This window comes from Pongo pygmaeus, chromosome 1, assembly GCF_028885625.2.
Source record: "Pongo pygmaeus isolate AG05252 chromosome 1, NHGRI_mPonPyg2-v2.0_pri, whole genome shotgun sequence".
Lineage (NCBI taxonomy): Eukaryota > Metazoa > Chordata > Mammalia > Primates > Hominidae > Pongo > Pongo pygmaeus.
The window spans coordinates 24,625,216-24,648,229 of record NC_072373.2 but is presented as its reverse complement, the minus strand read 5'-3'; the positions used below and the strand labels follow the sequence as shown (position 1 = coordinate 24,648,229).

The 23,014-nt window shown below is 36.6% G+C and overlaps 1 protein-coding gene across 2 annotated transcripts in view; it reads left to right on the top strand.

The window, feature by feature from the left end:
* The window catches only part of DNAH14 (dynein axonemal heavy chain 14), a 510,612-nt gene that overhangs the window by 27,585 nt on the left and 460,013 nt on the right, over positions 1-23,014 (top strand). For both annotated transcript variants that reach the window (XM_063672417.1, XM_054474368.2), the window contains exons 4-8: positions 2,341-2,490; positions 6,652-6,782; positions 9,592-9,744; positions 10,928-11,043; positions 16,265-16,327. In XM_063672417.1, the coding sequence (XP_063528487.1) occupies positions 2,341-2,490; positions 6,652-6,782; positions 9,592-9,744; positions 10,928-11,043; positions 16,265-16,327 (613 nt within the window). The remainder of the gene's footprint in view (positions 1-2,340; positions 2,491-6,651; positions 6,783-9,591; positions 9,745-10,927; positions 11,044-16,264; positions 16,328-23,014) is intronic.

Below are 23,014 nucleotides of genomic sequence, written 5' to 3'. Positions count from 1 at the left end.
AATGAGGAAATAGAGTTAGTGACTATATGCAACTCTTTAGAAAAATTTAGCTGTGAAGAAAGGCAGGATATAGACTGATAACCAGAGGAGCTGTGGTTTTATTTGAGGCAGGAGGTGCTTGGATATGCAAAAGAAAAAAGTAGTAGTTAATAGTGTAGGCATGAAGAGACATGATCTAAACAAAATGTGGAAAGGATTGGTCTTGGATGAGAGGAAAACCAGACACCTCCTTTACTAAGTCAGGAGGACAGGAGGGAAAGATGGGTGCACATGTGGGTTGCTTCGTTTGTTTGAAAATGGCAAGTTGAAGGAATTCCCACTGATGCTTTTTTTGTTCCCTGGGAAGTAGGCATTGAGATCATTTAGAGGAGAGAGACTGAAAGGTAAAGGTTTAGAGATTTGAGGAGCATGGGGAAAATCTGAAATAGTCATTGAAAAGGAAGAAGAGCAAGTTAACTGGACAGACAATAGGATTTTTGGTTTGTGTTCAGGGTCCATTTGTGGTTAATTAAAATGAATTTTGGGGGTTACCAATCCACATAGGGCCTCTTTCAAATAGCACTAGGATGTGCAGATGTAGGCACAAAGAACACATAGAGTTGGTTTTATCCAGGGGCAGTGTTTTGCCATACAGGTGAGGCCAACAGAAAGAGGGAGTTTAGGATGTTGGCAAGAGTGCTGTGTGGAAAGACATAATCTAAGCTGGATAAAGAGAAAGGTGAAATCAAATAGAGGGATGATGGATTGTAAGAAAGTCATGGGGCAATGGACTGGAGTTCCTGATGAGCTTAAAAAATGGTCATGTTGGGAGAATTAAACAAGCTGAGAGGGTGGAGGGCAAGTGATGACAAGCACTATTACGAATTGTGAATGTGGTTGGTTGATGTAGAGTTAGTGATGGGAGGACATCTAGAAAATGGGGGAGGAGAGCACAGCTTTAGACAGGTCTTAATTCATGAACACTGAAGTCATCCATGTGATGGCAGATTTAGTATGGAGAAAGTTGGCTTTCCCTTGAGCCAGAGTTCCAGATTGAGTGACTAGGCAGTTGGTACTTATCAATGAAGAGTGGAAGAATATAGTGGAATCAAAAGGCATGAGCTTCTAAGGAATAGGATTTTTTTTATTTATTAAAGAAAGAGGGCGAGTTGTAATGATTTGGAAGTGGTGAATGGAGAGGAGTGTTAAAACAAGCTCACTTTCCAATCTTGAGGTAAATGGAGTGTGGGAATATAAACAGCCTCTAACCAGAGGGTCGCATGTCAGTAGTGCCATAGGGAATAACTAGGTTTCAACTAAGGTAGAGAGGTTAGAGAAATTCTTGGAAAAGAGCTTAAAGATAGAAGAAAGTTTTCACAACTACCTCACCAATCTTTCCACTAATGCCCACATTTTTTTCATTGTGATCTCCTGAACAGTCCTCTTGTTTTCTTATCTTTCTCTCATCCCCAGCCACCCTCCTCCTCGCTACCCCACAATTGAAAGCCTTACCATCATTCAACATTTGATCTTTGGAACAGGTCAGAGGTCTGTGGTCTCCTGATTATATAAGTGGGAAATTATCTCTCTCTCTTCTGAATTAGGACTATTGGTTGAAATAAAACTTACTGTTTATTTCATTTGTACCCCTTTGTTTTGTTTGTAATTATCGTGTCTTTTGCCTTACTAAATTGTAGCACAATGCCTTGCACTACAGAAATATTTGTTCAATGAACGAGAACAAGAAAATGTATTTCTTTCTTCAAAGCTCTGTTTTTAATATTTTCCCCATTCTTCTATGTGTTAAGTCTACCAATTAGGTAAGCCATAGACAAAATAAGAAATAGACCTTTTGTTACTTTTCTGTATTTATATCTAAATATTTTCTGTGCTCAGTTATCAAATTACAGTTAATAAACAGGGTCCTCTTCTGTATTTATTTCATGTGAGGATTCACACTTTAAAGATTTAGTATAATATTCAAAAACCACAGTTACTTTTGTATCAACCTAATAATAAAGTTACATAACATTCACCTTAGTAAGCACTTACTGTATGCTTTAAATGTATTAACTAATTTAATTCTTGTAACAACCTATGAGGTTCTTACTGTGACAATTCTCATTTCAAAGGTGAGGAAAGCAAGGCAGATAGGTAACTTACAAAGTAAATCATGTGACTATGAGTGTTAAGGATTGTATATGAGCTTGGAACCCAGGCAGTGGGATTCAGCCTGTGCTCTTAACTACCATGCTATACTGCCTTATATAATCATTAACTGTATTGCTGGGTATGTGGAATTACTATGGTATTATTTATAGCTCACACTAGTTATTCAGTTAATAATGGTTTTATTTTCAGATTACCTTAGAGAAAGTATAACTCAACAACATATGGTTTCTCCAGAGCCAGCTTCCCTTAAGGAGAAAGGGAAGTCAAGGAGAAAAAAGGATCAAACTCATGCTTGTCCAAATGTTGGTAAAGCCAGGCCTGTGTCCTATGATAGAACAGGTATGTGGTATCACTGAACCAATTGCTTAGAAATCACTATACTTTTTCAGATTATTCTGTGGTTTGTGTGCTTATATTGGACACTGACTTTAGAAAAAACAGTCTTACTGAATTTTATGTGTTTGGTTGCTTAAGGATTATTACAATGCTTTTTAAATTCTTTTTGAAAATCTAAAATATTATATTGAAAAATTGACAGACTGTTTAATGACTATTCTTAATTAAGAACAATATCTGAAGGCTATGATTTTAGAACTATAATATAAACTGTATGGTTTTTTACATACAACTGTAGTAAAACTTGATGATTTCATTTTATTTAACAATTTTATGCCTTTGAGTTTAAATCCCCAAATAAATAGTTTATTTAAATAGATTTTCTTCCACTAACATCTTCTAGTTTGTGTTTTCTCTATAACTGAAATTCTTCTTAGTATTAATATTTTAATTTTATAAAAGAAAGGAAACTTTTCTATTTTCACTGAAACACCATGGTACAGAGGTGGATTTATCATAAAGCTATTGAAGCCTAAGCTTCAGGGCCCCTCACTCACACAGGCTTCATCCCTTCATCCTTTCTTCAAATAAATATCCTCAAAATTATAAGTACCTCATATAGCACAAAACCTGCACAGACGTGGTGGTGTTCATGCCCTTGTATAATTCTCTCCCCTTGAATGTGGAAAGGACCTGTGACTGCTTCTAACTAATAGGTGATGGGCTGTCACTGCTGTGATCATATTACATTATCCAATACTCCATCTTGCTGGTGGACTTGTTCTAGAGTCTCTCCCCTTCGCTGGCTTCGAAGAGGCAAGCTGCTATGATTCCAATCACAAAGAAATGAATTCTTCTTACAACCTGAGGGAGCTTGGAAGCAGATCTTTTCCCAATAGAGCCTCCAAATGAGAATCCATTCCCAAGCAACACCTCGATTACAGCCTTTGAGACTTTAAGCAGAGGATCCAGTTAAGCTGTATCCAGACTCCTGACCCACAGAAACTGTGAGATAGTAAATGTATGTTGTTTGAAGCCACTAAATTTGCAGTAATTTGTTATGCATTGTATTAGTCCTTTCTCACACTGCTATGAAGAAATACCTGAGACAGGATATTTTATAAAGGAAAGGGGTTTAATTCACTCGCAGTTCTGCATTCCTGGGGAGGCCTCAGAAAACTTACAATCATGGTGGAAGGCAAAGGAGAAGCAGGCACCTTCTTCACAGTATGGCAGGATGGAGTGAGTGCAAACAGGGGAAACGCCAGATGCTTATAAAACAATCAGATCTCATGAAACTCACTCATTATCATGAGAACAACATGGGGGAAACTACCCCCATGATCCACTTACTCCACCTGGTCCCATACTTGACACATGGGGTTTATGAGAATTACAATTCAAGGTGACATTTGGGTGAGGACACAGAGCCAAACCATATCATGCATCCAGGAAACTGATACAGTGGCTTTATTGCAACAAATGTTGCTGTACATTAAGAATTCTTAGTATTTTGTTGCATTGTCCTTTAGTGTTTTGAAATTGGTATCTAGTGTAAGAAAGGCCAAAAATTTAGGCTTAATGGCTGCCAGATAAATAAAATTCTAATTCTTTACTGATTGCACATCTTTAATTTGCTTCCCTCATTTAGCTTCTATAAATTCATGAATATGTAAACTGATAAAGACCTAAGTAGCATTTTGTTTAGATTTTAAAACAATTATTAAATATTTGAAATATACAATATAGAGAAAATAATTTAGTATTCATGTACTCATTACCAGAATTTAACAACATTTTGTCATTTTGTTAAAAAAGAAAGTTGTAGACAGAATTCTAATATGCCCTCCGGTATTCCTACCCTCTGGTGTACATGCTTTGTATAATTGCCTCCCCCTAAGTGGAAGCAGAACCTGTGAATATGATGGATTGTCACTCCCATGCTTTTATGTTATTTTATATGGCAAAGGGATTTTCAGATGTATTTAAGGCCCTTAATCAGTTGACTTTAAATTTATCAAAGGAGACTATTAGGGGCATGCCTGACCTAATCAGATAAACCCTTAAGAGACCAGAAGCAGTAGCAGAGGCCGTGTCACTGCCTTTGAGGAGCAAACTGCCATGTTGTAGAGAGGGCCACATGGCAAGAACCCTAAAGTTAGCTGAGAACTGTACCCAGCCAACTACCAAGAAAATGGGAACCTCAGTCATACAGCCATAAGGAAACGAATTCCACCTCAAACCTGAGGGGCTTGGAGGCAAGTCTTTCACTAGCCCAGCCTCTAGATAAGGGCATGGTCAGCTGACACTTTGATTTCAGCCCTGTGAGAACCTGAGCAGAGGACCCAGCCAAAATTTGCCAGACTCCTGACCTTGTTTCTTTTTAGTAAGCATTCTTGATTCTGTCATGAACTAACCTAACTCTTTTTTAGAAAAATGTTTTCTTTCCAGCTTTTGGAAGTTATGTGTTCCTTATATTTTACTATTTATTCTGAAAAAGCGTTCTTTATTTTATTTGCTGAAATTGCCTCCATTTTCGAACAGTCTTTGTCAGATCTATTGAATCTGCCAAATCACACTAAAAAATGGAAATGCTAATTTATGATACTTTCACGATATTATACAAGGGGAATACCCTTGCCAATAGTTGATATTTTCCAATTTTAAGTTTTTTGCCAGTCTGAGTGAGATATGTGTTTTCATTTTTATTTTAGTTTGCAATTCCCTGATTACTAATGAGGTTGAATACTTTTCCATATGTTTATGGGCCATTTATCTTTTCCTGTAAATTTTTTGTTCATCATTCTATCAAAATCTTTATTTTTTAATCATTAAGAATTCTTGAAATATTTGGTATAGTAATCTCTAGCCTGTTATATAGGTTATAAACGTCTTTTAAAAATTTGTTAATTATATTTTAACTTTATGTATGATAGCTTTTCTTGTGTATAAGTTGCTAAGTTTGAGCAAGTCAAATTTATCATTGTTTTCCTTTTAACATGCTTTGATTCTTTTTCAAGAGGCCTTCACTACCCCAGGTTTATAAACATATACTCCCATATTTTCTTCTAGTATTTCTATAATTTGTTTTTCCACATTTATAGCTCTAATCCATCTATAATTTATACTTGCATATAACCGCATATTTATTTCAAATGGCAAACCACTTTTGCATTATGATTTATTGAATAATCGTTCTGTTGATTTGAATTATCTTTTTCATTTATTAGATTGGCTTATATACATAGTTATATTTCAAGACTCTAATTTGTTCTACTTCTCTGCTCTTCTATGTCAATACCACACTATTTTGATTTCTAGAAGGTATATATTTTTATATCTGGGTCTATGATGTTACTTATCCTCTTGTCAGACATACACAGTTTGTACCATATCCTTAATACTAATTTTCAGTACCTCACCTAGGGCACAAAATGTAAAGAGGGACTCACTCTTAGAGTCATGCAAGTGCTTCATCCTAGTTATAATAGTGTCTTGTACAAGAGCTCAAGTCTCATTTAATCCTTAGCAAAGAAGTTGTTTTAGTCCAATGCTGTTTGTAAGTTCTAGAGGGCCAGAAATATAACTCTTAGCATGGCTTTTTGTATGCTTCTCTTCCCATGATTTGTTCTATCAGGAAAGGAAGTTTAAGGGCCAACAGGATAACCTGTATAGCATGGTGAATAAAAGCCAAGAAAAGAGACTCTTTCAAGAAGGAGAAGGTTGTCAATTGTCGGCTAAGAGATTAAGCGAGAGATGTTCTGAAAGGTGTCTGTGGGATGAGCATCCTTAGGAAAAATATTTCCATCCCACACTGTCATCCCTACTTTTCTGATCCAACTGCTACTACCCCAGCTTAGGCATTTATTAAGAAAAGCCATATAACCAGTTCCTATTCCTAGTCTCTTCTCTTGTTACTACCTGGGTAATTATGAATTAGGTCTTTCGTGACATCTTTCTTAAATTGATAAATATTATTCCCTCTTTCCAACTTCTGTTAAAACTGAATTTTGAGCTATTTTTTCTCCTCTAATAATCGTTATGTATACTTTAAGTTACCATTTAAATTTTTCGCTATATAGAAATATTTGGAATATTATGCATTATCCTTAAGTGATGCCCACATTTGCACTTATATTGGATTTTTAAATTGTTCTATACCAGCACCAAAAGATGATGATGTGATAAGAAATATTATCAGGCTACGAGAAAAGCTTGGTTGGCAAACTGTATTACCGCAGCACAGTTTGAAATACGGAAGCTCCAAAATTGCAGTTCAGAAGATTACTTTAAAGGTATTGTTCTATTTTATTTAATTTTGATCTTTAAAAATCAATATTGAAATTATATTTTAATTTTTATTTCATTTCAGATATGTCAAAGTCAAACATTACATTAATACCAAGTTACAATTATTTCATGGTAAATGCAAAAGTATTTGACATCATTTCATTTTACTTAAGAAATAGAGAATAGATAAAGCATATAAAATTTAAGTCTATAACACATCAAAATGTTTGTGTCTGTCCCCTCTCATCACTTTCTCTGAGTGAGCCCCCAAGGAAAGGGGTGTCATCTGCCTGAAACTTGAATCTACTGTTTGGTTTCTGGATATCACTTTTTCTGTGATTTAAGAAGAAATTGTTAGGTAATGTAATATTCTATTCTTCTCACACTCTAACTCCCTGGTACCTGATTTTCTATCTCGTCTGGTCTGTATTTCCTTATGCTGTTCATTTTTTTCTTACCCATGAGCCTCTTTCTTCAGAGGAATTTTAGCTTGTCCAAGGTCACATGACCAGAGGGTGGAAGCTGTGGTAAGAACTAAGGTGTGTGTCCTGAGACCTCATTTATTACAGGTGCTCTAAGATTGAACAGGATCATCTCTCCCTACTATTAGATAGGGAATTCTCAAAATGTGGTCCCCAGGCAAGCAACACTGGAATCACCTTAGAACTTACTAGCCATACATATTCTCATCTGCACCCTAGACCCACTGAATCAGAAACCTTGAGAGGCAGAGCCTTGCAATCTATATTTTATTCAGCAATCTACATGATTCTAATGCACAATTAAGAACCACTGCTCCCAACCAAGGATCAGTAGATTTTTTTCTGAAGAGGACCAGGTAATAAATATTTTAGATTTTGAAACTACTCAACTCTGTCACTGTAGTACCAAGGCATTGATAGATAATACATACATAAATGGATGTGACTGTGTTCCAATAAAACTTTATTTACAAAAACAGGCACCTGGCCCTGGTCTACACTGTTACCATGAAGATAAATCATCTTTTAATCATTTTTCAGAGGCAACAATGTGAAGGAAAGTACATGTATAATCGAATCAGATTCACCTAGTTTTGAACCTATACACTCACCGTGTTATCAAGTTCCTAACCTCTTGAGCTTTCGTTTTTTGACCTTGAAATGGAGATAATTATAGTTACCGTTGAGGACTGTGAAAATTAAATATATGCCATGGTGCCTGGCAGGTAGTGGGCACAGTAGTTTAAAAACAAAACAAAACCATAGCTGTACATGGGTTCCTTGGACTCTCAAATAAAGTGAATTTCATTTGTGTGTGAAGAAAGGATTGAGAATATGATTAAACACTTGTTTTTAATTGAAAAAATAATTTAATTGGAACATATTCTTATGCTTTTATAATTGGATTTTTAATTATATATATGATCTATTTGGAAGATTTATATCTACCTTGTTTCTTAGTAATGTTTTGAAACCTAATTTAGAATATAAATGACTCAAATAGCCAAATAACTATTAAAAAGGTCATACATTATACAAGTCAACATTTAGAGCTCATTTATTTCCTGTTATTTGCAGTTTTTAAACTTGTTTTTGAGGGTTTAATATTGATTATATTAGAAGCTGAAATAAGAAAGTGAAACAGCTAAAATAATTGAGAAGAAACAAGTAATCTTCAAGGAAGACAGAATTTTAAAAAGTGTAAAACTGGATCCAAAATTTAAAACTACAGTGCTTGGAAACCATTTAGTTACACAGTAGCGTCTGAGGACATCACTAAATACTAAATGCTTTTTTGTGGTAAAATTTAATTATCCAGAAAAGACTAAAGTTTTCTTATGATTTTAGAATTTTTTTATCAATAAAAGTTTCAAGAAACTTTTATTTTAAAGCTAAAATAAATAAATTTTACTTAAAATTTTCCTTAATGTGGAGTGGCTGATTTTTCAATGCCAAGTGTGGGAGAGGCATTATAGTTTATTGCAATAGCTCAGAATATGAGTTTAGAGTCAGACTTGGATTCACATCCCTACTTCACCATTTCCTGAATTTGTGACTTTTCTCAAATTATCTAACTTATCAAAATATTAATTTTTTAAAATTTGAAAAACAGGGTCTTTCTCTGTCACCCAGGCTGAAGCCACAATGGTGTGAGTAAAGCTCCCTGCAACCTCAAACTCCTGGGCTCAAGTGATCTCACCTCAGCCTCCTGAGTAGTTGAGATTACAGACGTGAACCACCTCACTCAGCTCCATCAAAGTATTAATTTCTGCAATTGTTTAATGAGGTTAAAAATATCAAGCCTTAGTTTCTTTAAATTTGAGAGATGAAAGTTAATAGATTAAACTCTTATGGTTGTAAAAATAATGTATATGAAAGAGTTATTACTCATTAAATATTTATTATTTAACAAATAATAGCTATTTTTATCTTATACCAAACCACCATCATTATCAAAATAAATGACAAATTTAATATGCCCAAAAGATTTCTGGTGTTGGCAGACAAATACTAGAAGATGGCATATATGTAAAAGGTATGTCATCAAGTTCTTTGGATTAGTAAGCATGTATTATTAAGTACATAGATAATTTTTTCTGAATTAAAGATCCTTTTTTGAAAATTAAATATATTAAATCTTTCATAAGATCAATCTTGTTGAACATTGTTTAGACACAGTTTGATGTTAGCTTTCTCCAAATATAGTATTCCTATTTTTAATCTGTATTAAAATTGTTTCAATTTAGTGGGTAATCTGTTCAGCCATTGTATTAATTTTGTTAATTTAGTCAAATTAATTAAATTTGTTTATTTTTATTCTTTTAAATCTCAGAAACCTTTGGAAGATGATGGAGAATTTGTATATTGCCTTCCTCGGAAAAGTCCTAAAGCCCTTTACAATCCGTATGATCTTCAGGTAGTATCGGCTCATACCGCTAAACATTGCAAAGAATTTTGGGTTATTACTGCTTCATTTATCTCAAAGGTAATGTTTAATGGATGTTTTAAGCTTTCAGAATTATATTACAAAAATATTATCCAATGTAGAATTTAATTACATACATTTATCTTTGTGTTTCAGAGATACTTGGTCATTTGTGGAACAGTTTATATATAAGTATCTCCTTGGGAGAATGTTATTTAATAGTGAAGTTTTTCCTTTTGTGTAGAGATTTAGGTTTGAAGATTCAACTTTAATAAATTTTTTCATCTATCAAATACTTTGTTAATACTTGGTGTAAATTTTTAAAGGAAGAACTACAAAACAAGCATTTGCTAGCATAATGAGAACTATAATAATAAAGGAAAGAATATTCTTTATTGGCACATTTCTCAGAAACTTTATTGCCAGATGTAGAAATCCCCCTTTTACACTCTTATATAGCATTTTGATATTTATCACTAGTTGAAAATATACAATTACTTGTTTTAATTATTTGTTTAATGTCTGTCTGTCTTTTTCTGCCCTCCCAGCCTCCCAACTAAAATAAACTTTATGCGTGGGCAAGACCACATCTTTGCATGAGGTAGATCTGTATGTGCAGATAAAGAAATATCTCTAATATGCAGTATCAAGTGAGAATGGAGGAAAAACTTCTATAGATATATGAATATACACATAGATACATATGTGCTGATAAAAATATGTATACTTTTCTCTCTGGAATAAATTTTTTTACATGGTGACATTCAGATAGGGGAGGGGCACTCATGGGAAGAGAGAGAACTCCTTGATGAAGGGCATATAGTTTTTGAATGTCAATATAGGGTATGTGGGTAGTGAGATTATAAGCCACTTTGGACTACCACATCTCTGTAGCTAAAATTAAGTTCACAAATACTACTTTTATAGAAAATGTAAAAATTATGAGACTCAAATCTGAACAGCTATTTGTGAAAAGTATCTCAGGGTGAGGAGGAAGTTTCTCTTCTCTCTGTTGGAGCACTAGAAATAGCATTAGAAAATGGCAAGTATAGAAGCAGTGTGTTGAGGGAAATCAAATTTGGATATAGATAAAGTGGCTGAGGATTGATACATAGAAAAAGCTTAATTATAAAGGCAAGAAGTTACAAGAAGTTATCAGCCAAATACAGGCTTTCTTAATTTCTTGAAAATGGTACATATTTTTTAAAGAAATAAAATAATGCTTTTGTGCTTTATTTTGTAGGTTATTAATATAGTTGGTAGTGTAAAGGCAGTAGAACTCATACCTACTTTGGAATGGCTATCAGAAAGAAGACATTACTATTTATTACGGCAATTCAAGATATTTTCTGATTTCCGGTGAGGTGAAAAAAAATGAAACCAATTCTTTGTAGTTTGATCCTGTTGAAGGAGCAGTTGCCTGAGTGACATCTGGGTTCTACTACAGTGTAATACCAGTAGAAGATAGTACTAATTCCTTTATCTAAAAAATTTTTATGGAACACCCCATTTCCTCTGTAACTTATGAAGAAATGCCAATAATTTTGGCATTTAAGAAGCATTTTTCCTTTCAGAATTAATAAAGCATTTGTTACCTGTAACTTACGAGGAAATGCCATAAGTTACAGAGGAATGGGATGTTCCATAAAATTTCTTTAGATAAAGAAAGTTTACTCTTTTCAGTATTAAAACTCTTAATTTTAGTCTTTTTGGATAAATATTATAAAAATATTTTATAGTCAAGCAAACTTAAATACACCCTACAGTTGACTCTGGAACAACGCAAGGGTTAGGGGCCCTGACCCCCTACACAGTTGAAAATTTGAGTATAACTTTTGACTCTACCCAAACTTTGCTATTAATACTAATAGTCTACTGTTGACAAGAAGCTTTATCAGTAACATAAACAATCAATTAACATATTTTGTCTAGTAGATATATACTGTATTCTTACAATAAAGTAAGTTAGAGGAAAGAAAAAGGAAAATCATAAGAGAGAGAAAATAAATTTACTACTCATTAAATGGAAGTAGATCATAATAAAGTTCTTCATCCTCATCATTTTCACATTAAGTAGGCTGAGGAGGAGGAGGAAAAGTAGAGGTTGGTTTTTGTTGCGGGAAGTCAGGGACCCTGAACGGAGGGACTGGCTGAAGCCATGGCAGAAGAACGTGGGTTGTGAAGATTTCATGAACATTTATTAGTTCCCCAAATTAATACTTTTATAATTTCTTACACCTGTCTTTACTGCAGTCTCTGAACATAAATTGTGAAGATTTCATGGATGCTTATCACTTCCCCAATCAATACCCTTGTGATTTCCTATGCCTGTCTTTACTTTAATCTCTTAATCCCGTCATCTTCATAAGCTGAGGAGGATGTATGTCGCCTCAGGACCCTGTGTTGATTGTGTTAACTGCACAAATTGTTTGTAGAGCATGTGTGTTTGAACAGTGTGAAATGTGGGCACCTTGAAAAAAGAACAGGATAACAGCAATGTTCAGGGAATAAGAGAGATAACCTTAAACTCTGACCACTGGTGAGCTGGAACAGAGCCATATTTCTCTTCTTTCAAAAGCAAATGGGAGAAATATCGCTGAATTCTTTTTCTCAGCAAGGAACATCCATGAGAAAGAGAATGCATCCCTGAGGGTAGGCCTCTGAAATGGCTGCTTCGGGGGGGCGGCTGTATTTTATGGTTGAAGCTGTAGGGATGAAATAAGCCTCAGTCTCCTGTAGCACTCCCAGGCTTATTAGGATGAGGAAATTCCTGCTTAATAAATTTTGATCAGACCGGTTGTCTGCTCTCAAACCCTGTCTCCTGATAAGATGTTATCAATGACAATGTGTGCCCGAAACTTCATTAGCAATTTTAATTTCGCCCCGGTCCTGTGGTCCTGTGATCTCGCCCTGCCTCCATTTGCCTTGTGATATCTTATTACCTTGTGAAGCATATGATCTCTGTGACCCACACCCTATTCGTACACTCCCTCCCCTTTTGAAAATCACTAATAAAAACTTGCTGGTTTTATGGCTCAGAGGGCATCATGGAACCTGCCGACGTGTGATGTCTCCCCCAGACAACCAGCTTTAAAATTTCTCTCTTTTGTACTCTGTCCCTTTATTTCTCAGACTGGCCGACACTTAGGGAATATAGAAACGAACCTACATGAAATAGCGGGGTGAATTTCGCCCGATATCTGGCTGAATTTCCCCCGATAGGTTTTGCTGTCTCAGGGGTGGCAGATGTGGAAGAAAATGTACATATAAATGGACCTGTGCCATTCAAACCCATGTTGTTCAAGAGTCAACTCTGTTGACTTGGGTTTGCCTTTTTTTCTGTGCATCTATTTATTTATATGAATATTTATTGAGAGTCTGTTAAGAACCAGGCATTATTCTAGATGCCAGGGATATTGTATTGAACAAACCAAACAATTATCCTGCACTCAAATATTTATATCATAGTAGGTGAGAGATAATAGAAAACATGCAAATATGTAAAATATTGAGTGGAGACTAAATGTAGTTGAAGGAAAATAAAACAGAGTAAGGGAGCTGGGGGCAGCTTGTTGATTCAAGTTCATGATTAAAAATTTATCTAGTTTTAAGGTACATTATGTTACATTATGTTATATCACATCACATTAGGATTCCCAAGACTCTGATTCTTCACAAAGTAGTTCCAGATTGTTGTTCTTTTAGTATGTATCTACTTCTATAATTTTCTGGTTTCTTCTCTAATGTCTGCGTTTTCTTGTGATATGTTGTTGTCCATTGGGGACTAGGAAAACAGATAAAAAATATTTTAAATTGTTTATTTAATATGTAAATAGCTTAAATAACTAAGGACGTGAGAAACTTTTTTTTTTGTAAGAGAAGAAGGATTTTGTGACAGAGAAATTAATTACTGAATAAATGTTATCATGTACCTATTTTGTTTCACTGGTGTAAGAACTGGAGATAGAACTGTGAAAAAATATACAGGTTTCCGTTCCTATAGAACTTATATTCTAATGGAGGGAGATAGATAATAATAGGTAAATAAATAATTTCAGATAGTGATGAAGCCTAGAATTATAATAAAACAGAGAAATAGAGACATGTGTGTGCATTGCTTCTTTAGATAGGATGGTCAGAGATGTGGCACTGAAGCAGAGACCTAAATGATGAAGAAGAGACAGCCATGTGGGGGTGCCAGAAGGAGAATATAGCAAGTTTCAAAGTTGTGAAGCAGGAACAAGTTTAGTATGGATTTGACAGTAGAAGTGGTATTCCTGGAATGAAGTTGGTAGGAAATGAAGCTGGTTCTGTTATTTTCTGGGACCTGTCACATGTAGTGTAGGTGACTGAGTAACAGTTCTGAAAAGTTTCTCATCAAAGATAGGTGATAGTTGCATCCCTGTAATTTAGGAACTAGAATTGGAGCTAGATAGGTTTTTGATTCTGGATTATCAATTTAAGATATTATCTAAAGTACTATTTTCTGTATCTTTTTATTTGAAACTCTGTCAGTGTCAGACTTTCCACTGTTGTCCTTGCCTTCTGATAAATCCTCAGGGTCTGCTCTGCTCTAAATAATTATCATTTATTAAACTTTTTAAGTTCAACTGCAGATGGGACAAGAATCATCTTTTTACATTTGGCATCAAAGTCTATAGTCAAAATGATTCATTTTCTTTATTCATGTTAAAAATACAAATTAAATTTTATATTTACTTAATTTGTACTTAATTTTATATTTACTTAAGTTGTGCAATTAATATAGACTTACTTAATTTTTAAATTTTATTATTTATTTATTTATTTTTTGAGACGAAGTCTTGCTGTGTCGCCCAGGCTGGGGTGCAATGGCGCAATCTCGGCTCACTGCAAGCTCCGCCTCCTGGGTTCAGGCCATTCTCCTGCCTCAGCCTCCTAGGTAGCTGGGACTACAGGCGCCCACCACCACACCCGGCTAATTTTTTTTTTTGAGATGGAGTCTTGCTCTGTCACCCAGGCTGGAGTGCAGTGGCGTGATCTCGGCTTACTGCAAGCCCCGCTTCCTGGGTTCACGCCATTCTCCTGTCTCAGCTTCCCGAGAAGCTGGGACTACAGGCACCTGCCACCACACCCGGCTAATTTTTTTTTTATTTTTAGTAGAGACGGGGTTTCACTGTGTTAGCCAGGATGGTCTCGATCTTCTGACCTTGTGATCCGCCCGCCTCAGCCTCCCAAAGTGCTGGGATTACAGGCGTGAGCCACCGCGCCCGGCCAATTTTATTTTTAATATCTTTATAGTTTTTCTTAGATCACTATATTGTAAAAGGTAATATTTCAAATAGAAAAATGAGATAAAGATGAAGTGTTAACAACTTAAGCTGGTGATGCCAGTACAGGGGTGATTAGACCATCAGCATCATCGTTTTACCGCATGAAACTTTTCTGGTATATTAGTTTTTGTGACCTGGTGCAGATACTCCTTACACTATCACTGGGTTCCCCTCTGATTCTTATGGATTTTCAGGGATCTTCTAGGGTTCTGAGATACCGTGATTCTATGGATTTGGATTAAAGTGAAATAGTAACTTATGTGGAGTGCTTCTTTGGAGCCGGATTTAAGGTCAAGTTACTAGATTTTGATTGAGGCAGTCTTGATTTCCAAGGCCTCAGGTGGGCCTGTTTGAAGGATATCGTGGGATTCTCTTTGAACTGCTTGGATGGCTCCAGGCCTCTTTCAGCCTTCTTTGATTCAAAATTAGCCAACGTCATCACTAAGATTGGTTGTTTGGTTGGCTTCTCAGACACACCCCTATCCCCACTATTTTCTACTACCCCCTAGCTCTCACTAGCTGCATAAGTAATCTCACATTGGCAAACAAGTATCACATCTCAGTGTTTATTTAAAGGTGGTTGTTTTCCTCTAGATGCAAAGGCTACCAAGGGAGTGATTGTGATACTGCATTAGACTAGTCCCACACATGCATAATATAGGTGGCAATATTCATTTAGAGTTGAGAGAGCTTTGCAGAAACAGTTGGCCTGTCTTTTTTGGAATGCATGACAATTATTGATGATGAATAATAACCAGGGAAACTTTCCAATTCCTTCTCACGTAAGTTCTTTGAGTTTTAAAAATTACAAGTGCATTTTTTACATAAGTATTATATAATATCAAAATGACATACATTACCTTAATTTTTTACTTACCACTATACAGACTTTTTATCAATGTACCTTTTCATTATCACTGAAAATTGAATCTAGACTGTTCTTGAAATATGAAGTCTCTTTTCAAAGTAAGCCAATAAACATAAAGGAAAACAGTATTTTAAAAATAATTTTTAATATTTATTGGAATGTTGCAGCTAAGTGAATCCTGTATCTATGAGAATTATAAGGACTTTCATTTACCTTTTGCTCTATATTCTGTTGATAGTTTGGGAGAAAATTTATATGGCTTAGCATTTACTTTAGGTAACTCAGGATGAATGAAATATGTTCTAGAGAATATTCTGATATTACTAAGCTTTTATTAAATTTATTCCATATAAATACATGGTTTATGGATATGGAATATAAGAAGCATTTTTCCTTTCAGAATGAATAAAGCATTTGTCACCTGGAAATTGAATGTTAAAAGAATTAAGACAGAGAAGAGCAGGTAAGTTTTGATATGCAATATATTTATAAAAATTTCAAAAGGAAGCTGTATGTTTTACATGTGCTATGGAAGCAGATATAATTTCATTTTCATTCAGTGATTAGAAAGTCACATTCCATTGCTTTATGATTAAACTTAACCCATTTTTATTTTTTAAAGACTATTTAACACTGTATTTCACAGTATACCATTCTATGGTCATAGAGCTGTGGAAAACCTTGATGAGTTCCCTTGGTCACTTTATCTAACTTCTTGCTTCCAGGAAGAAGAATAATTAAGTCATTTAAAGTTCATTTAAAGTAGACGACAGTAATCTTATTTTGTAAGATCTCCATCAGCCAAATGTTTTTTAAAATTGTTTTTATTAAACTTTTTATTTTGAGATAATCATGGATTGAGATGCAGTTGTAAGAAATAATAGAGATATCCCATGTACCTTTTACCCAGTTTCCCTCCCAAATGTTGCAAAACTACAGTCTATTATGACAGCCAGGGCATTGACAATGATATATAATCAAGATATAGAACCCTTCTATCACCACAGGATCCCTTGTGTTGGCCTTTTATAGCTATACCCACCTCCCTCCTATTCCTACTCTCTCCTTGACCTTTGGCAACCACTAATCTGTTTGCCATTTCTGTAATTTTATCTTTTCAAGAATGTTCTTATGATAACAATAAATCAAGAGGAGGAAAGGAAACTTTTGGAGGTGACAGTTTATGGCATAGATTGTTCACAGATGTATACTTATCTCCACATGCACCAAGTTGTATACATTAAATAGGTACAGCTTTTTGCCTGTCAGTCATACCTCAATTAAATGGTTTTCAAAAAAAGAATGCTGTATCTGCACAGCAAAGCAAATAATCCACAGGGTGAAGAGACAGCCTGCAGAATGGGAGAAAATATTTGCCAACTGTTCATTCTATAAGGGATTAGTATGCAGAATATACAGGGAACTCAAACAACAGTAAAAAAAAAATAATCTGATTTAAAAATGGGCAAAGGATTGGAATAGATGTTTCTCAAAAGAAGGAATACAAATGGCCAACAGGTATATGAAAAGATGCTCAACATTCCCAATCATCAGGGCAATGCAAGTCAAAACCACAATGAGATATCACCTCACTCCAGATAGAATGGCTATCATCAAAAAGACAAAAAATAAATGCTGATGAGGATATGGAGAAAAGATAACTCTTATACACTGTTGGTGGGAATGTAAATTAGCACAACCATATGGAAAAACAGTACGGAGGTTTCTCAAAAAAATAAAAATAGAGCTACCATACAAGCCGACAATCTCACTACTGGGTATTTATGTGAAGAAAGGAAATCCGTATATTGAAGAGACACCTGCATCCCCATGTTTAGTGCAGCACTGTTCACAACAGCCAAGATAGGAATCAATCTAAAAGTCCATCAACAGATGAATGAAGACAATGTATATATACACAAAATAGAAAACTATTCAACCAGAAAAAAAAGATTAAATTCTGTCATTTATGGCAACATGGATGAGCTTGGAGGACATCATGTTAAGTTAAATAAGTCAGGCATGGAAAGATAAATATTCTTGTTCTCACTAATATGTGGGAGCTCAAATATTTGAACTCATAGAAGTAGAGAGTAGAATTGTGGTTATTAGATGATGAGAAGGGTGTTGGGGAGGGGAGGATAGAGAGAGGTTGGTTAACAGCTAGATAGAAGGAATAAGTTCTAGTGTTCTATAGCTTTGTAGTAAACAATAATCATTACATTTTTTCAAATAGTTAGAAGAGAAGATTTTGCATTTTATTGTTATTTCCTTTTTTTAGAGATAGAGTCTCACTCTTGCCTAGGCTGCAGTACAGTTGTGTGATCATAGCTCACTACAGCCTCAAACTCCTGCGCTCAAGCAGTCCTCCCTCCTCAGCCTCCCGAATACCTGGGGCTACAGGCATGCACCACCATGCCCAGCTATTTTTTATTTTTATTTTGTAGAGATGGGGACTCATTATGTTGCCCAGGCTGGTCACCAACTCCTGGCTTCAAGTAGTCCTCCCACTTTAGCCTCCCGAAGTACTGGGATTACAGGCAATGGTCACTGTGGCTGGCCCTTAAAAAAGAGGATATTGAATGTTACCAAGTCAAAGAAATGATAAAGGTTTGAGGTGATGAATATGCTAATTACCCTGATTTACTAACACATTGTGTACATTTATTAAAATATCACAATTATTTGGATTAAGGGTGGGGCAAGATGGCAGAATAGAATCCTTCACTGATCATACCTCCTGCAGGAACACCAAATGTTCCTTCATAAAAAAAGCATCTTCATAACCAAAACTCAGGTGAGCAACCACAGTACCTGGTTTTAACTTCATATTGCTGAAAGAGGCACTAAAGAGGGAAGGAAACAGTCTTGAATCACTGATGGCGTCTTTCCCCCATGCCTGGCAGTGGCTGTGTGGTGTGGAGAGATAATCTGAGCACTTAGAGGAGGGAGAGTGCAGTGCTTGTGGGACTGTTCATTGAACTCAGTGCTGCCCTGTCACAGCAGAAATCAAAACCCAGCTGAACTCAACTGACAGCCACCCACAGAGGGAGAATTTAGACCAGTTCTAGCCAGATTGGAATCGCCCATCCCAGTGGTTGTAACTTGAGTTCCAGCAAGCCTTGCCACTGCAGACTAAAGTGCTATGTGGTCCTAAATAAACTTGAAAGGCAGTGTAGGCCACAAGGACCACAATTCTTGAACAAGTCCTAGTGCTGTTTTGGGCTTGGAACCAATGGATGTGGAGGGCACCCAACCTAGTGAGACATCAGCTGGAAAGGCTGAGAGAGTGCTTGCACCTACCTCCCCTAACCCCAGGCAGCACACCTCACAGCAAAGAAAGTGGCTCCTTCCTTCTGTTGAGGAGAGGAAAAGTAAGACTAAAGAGGACTTTGACTTTGTCTTGCATCTTGGAGACCAACTCAGCCACAGTAGGAGAGGGTACTAGGCAGAGTCATGAGGTCTCCATTCCAGGTCCTAGATCCCAGACATTTATAGACATACCCTGGCCTAGAAGGGAATCCACTGCTGTGAAGGGAAGGACCCAGTTCTGGCAAGATTCATAATCTGCTGACTAAAGAGCCCCTGGGCCCTGAATGTCCAGCAGTGTTAACCAGGTAGTACACTGTGGCCTTGGGTGAGACTCTGAAACATGCTGGCTTCAGGTGAGACCCAGCACATTCACAGCTGTGGTGGCTATAGTGAAACTCCTTCTGCTTAAGAAAAGCAGAGGGAAAAGTAAAGGGGCTTTTGTCTTGCACCTTAGGTACTATCTTGGCCACAGTGGGATGGAATACCAAGTGGACTCTTGGTGTCCCCGATTCCAAGCCTTGGTTCTTGGATGGCATTTCTGGACCTGCACTGGGGCAGAGAAGAGCACACTGCCCTGAAGGGTGAGTCCCAAGCTTGGCAACATTCACCACAAGCTGACTGAAAGGCCCTTGGTGAACATCAGTGGTAGCCTGGAAGTACTCCCTATGGGCCTGTGGTGGTGGTGGCCACAGGGATTTCCTCTGCCTGTGGAAAGAAGAAGGAAGAATGGGAAGGACTTTGTCTTGTGGTTTGAGAGCCAGCTCAGTTGCGGTAGTATAGAGCGTCACATCAATTTCTAAGGTTTTGGACTCCAGTCCGTGGCTCCCAGACAGCATCTCTGGACCTATCCAGGGCCTGAGGGAACTCACTGCCATTAAGGGAAGGACGCAAGCCTGGCAGGCTTTGCCACCTGCTGATTGTGGAGCCCTAGGTTCTTGAGTGAACATAGGCAGTAGCCAGGTAGTGGTTACAAGGCTTTGGTGAGACTCAGGCCTGTTGGCTTCAGGTTTAACCAGAAGGACACAAGCCTGGCTGGCTTTGCCAACTACTGATTGAAGAGTCTTAGGTCCTTGAGTGAACATACATCTGACCCAGTGCAATCACAGTGGTGGTGGCCACAGTGGGGCTTGTGTCACCCCACCCCCAGCTCCATGTAGGGGGCTACAGGAGGGATAGCATTAGGAGAAATACCTCATGTAGATGACGGGTTGATGGGTGCAGCAAACCACCATGGCACGTGTATACCTATGTAACAAACCTGCACGTTCTGCACATGTATCCCAGAACTTAAAGTATAATTAAAAAATAAAATAAAATAGCTGTATTGGATTTTGTCTAATGCTTTTTCTGCATCTATTGAGATGATCATGTGTATTTTGTTTTTAATTCTGTTTATGTGGTGAATCACATTTATTGACTTGCGTATGTTAAACCATCTCTGCATCCCTGGTATGAAACCCACTTGATCATGGTGGATTATCTGTTTGATATGTTGTTGGATTCAGTTAGCTAGTATATTGTTAAGGATTCTAGCATCTATGTTCATCAAGGATATCAGTCTGTAGTTTTCTTTTTTGGTTGTGTCCTTTCTTGGTTTTGGTATTAGGGTGATGCTGGCTTCATAGAATGAATTAGGGAGGGTTCCTTCTTTCCCTGTCTTGTGGAATAGTGTCAAAAGGATTGGTATCAGTTATTCTTTGAATGTCTGGTAGCATTCTGCTGTGAATCTGTCTGGTCCTGGACTTTTTTTAGCTGGTAATTTTTAAATTACCATTTCAATCTCGCTGCTTGTTATTGGTCTGTTCAGGGTATCTAATTCTTCCTGATTTAAGCTAGGAGGGTTGTATTTTTCCAGGAATTTATCCATCTCTTCTAGGTTTTCTAGTTTATGTGCGTAAAGGTATTCGTAGTAGCCTTGAATGATCTTTTGTATTTCGGTGGTGTCAGTTGTAATATCTCCTGTTTCATTTCTCAATGAGGTTATTTGGATTTTCTCTCTTCTTTTCTTGGTTAAACTTGCTAATGGTCTATCAATCTTATTTATCTTTTCAAAGAACCAGCTTTTTGTTTCATTTATCTTTTGTATTTTTGGTTGGTTTGTTTCAATTTCGTTTAGTTCTGCTGTGATCTTGGTTTTTCCTTTCTTCTGCTGGTGTTGGGATTCACGCAGGATTGTGGCAGAAATATTAAAGGGAAATATTAGGGAAAGTTATAGGGAATAGTTACAAACCTTTTGGAAGGCCGAAAGGTTACATAACTTGTAATAATTGAACAGGCTGAAGGCAGTCGGTTTTTACCTTAGAGCATTAGGCCATAGGGTAAATACTAGGGACAATAGAGGCTTCCCCAGTTAAGTCTGTTTACCCTACCTCCATTAACTAACCTTTGAGACAAATGGCCCTCTCGGGGGGGAGGTCAACTAGGGATATTGCCCCCTACTTGTATTTACTTTAGACCACCAGTACCTGAGCTTTAATCATTCGTAGAACTACTCTCTTAACCATGTTAATTATCCACAAGTGTATTGACTCAGAGCTTCTGTTGTTATTTGTATACTAAGTAAATGCCTGGAGTGCAAGCTGCTCAGGGCTGGCTGCAGTGTCAAACCTCTCTTGGTGTACAGACAGTCTGACACTCAGCTGGACTGGCAACGCAGAATATCTGTGTGTCAGTGTACGTTTTATTCATCCGTCATTTGGGTCAGGGTCTGCTAATGCACTCTTGTGAGGAGCAATACCCAACTGGTGCCACGTGTGAGGAAAAATACAACAACTGGTGCTCCGTGTGAGGAAAATTACAACATGCTGGGTTTGGGTTTGGTTTGTTCTTGTTTCTCTAGTTCCTTGAGGTGTGACCTTAGACGGTCTGTTTGTGCTCTTTCAGACTTTTTGATATAGTCATTTAGGGCTACAAACCTTCCTCTTAGTACCACCTTAGCTGTATCCCAGAGGTTTTGATAGGTTGTGTTATTATTGTCATTCAGTTTGAAGAATTTTTAAATTTCCATCTTGATTTCGTTTTTGATCCAATGCTCATTCAAGACCAGGTTATTTAATTTCCATGTATTTGCATGATTTTCCATGTATTTGCATGATTTTGGAGTTGATTTCCAGTTTTATTCCACTGTGGTCTGAGAAAGTGGTTGATACAATTTCAGTTTTCTTAAATTTATTGAGGCTTGTTTTATGGCCTATCATATGGTCTATCTTGGAGAAAGTTCCATGGGCTGTTGAATAGAATGTGTGTTCTGCAGTTGTTGAATGAAATATTCTGTATATATCTGATAAGTCCATTTGTTCCAAGATATAGTTTAAATCCATTATTTCTTTGTTGACTTTCTGTTTTGATTACCTGTCTAGTGCTGTCAGTGGAGTATTGAAGTCCCCCACTATTATTGTGTTGCTGTCTATCTCATTTCTTAGGTCTATTAGTGATTGTTTTATAAACTTGCAAGCTCCAGTGTTAGGTGCATATATGTTTAGGACTGTGATATTTTCCTGTTAGACAAGGCCTTTTACCATTATATAATGTCTCTCTTTGTCTCTTTTAACCATTGTTGCTTTAAAGTTTGTTTTGTCTGATATAAGAATAGCTACCCCTGCTCGCTTTTGGTGACCATTTGCATGAAATGCCTTTTTCCACCCCTTTACTTTAAGTTTATGTCAGTCCTTATGTGTTAGGTGAGGTTATGATCAAAACCCTCAGCTAAATCAGCATACAGGGATATACCTTAATGTAATAAAAGCCATCTATGACAAACCCACAGCCAACATAATACTGAATGGGGATAAGTTGAAAGCACTGAGAACGGGAACAAGACAAGGATGCCCACTCTCAT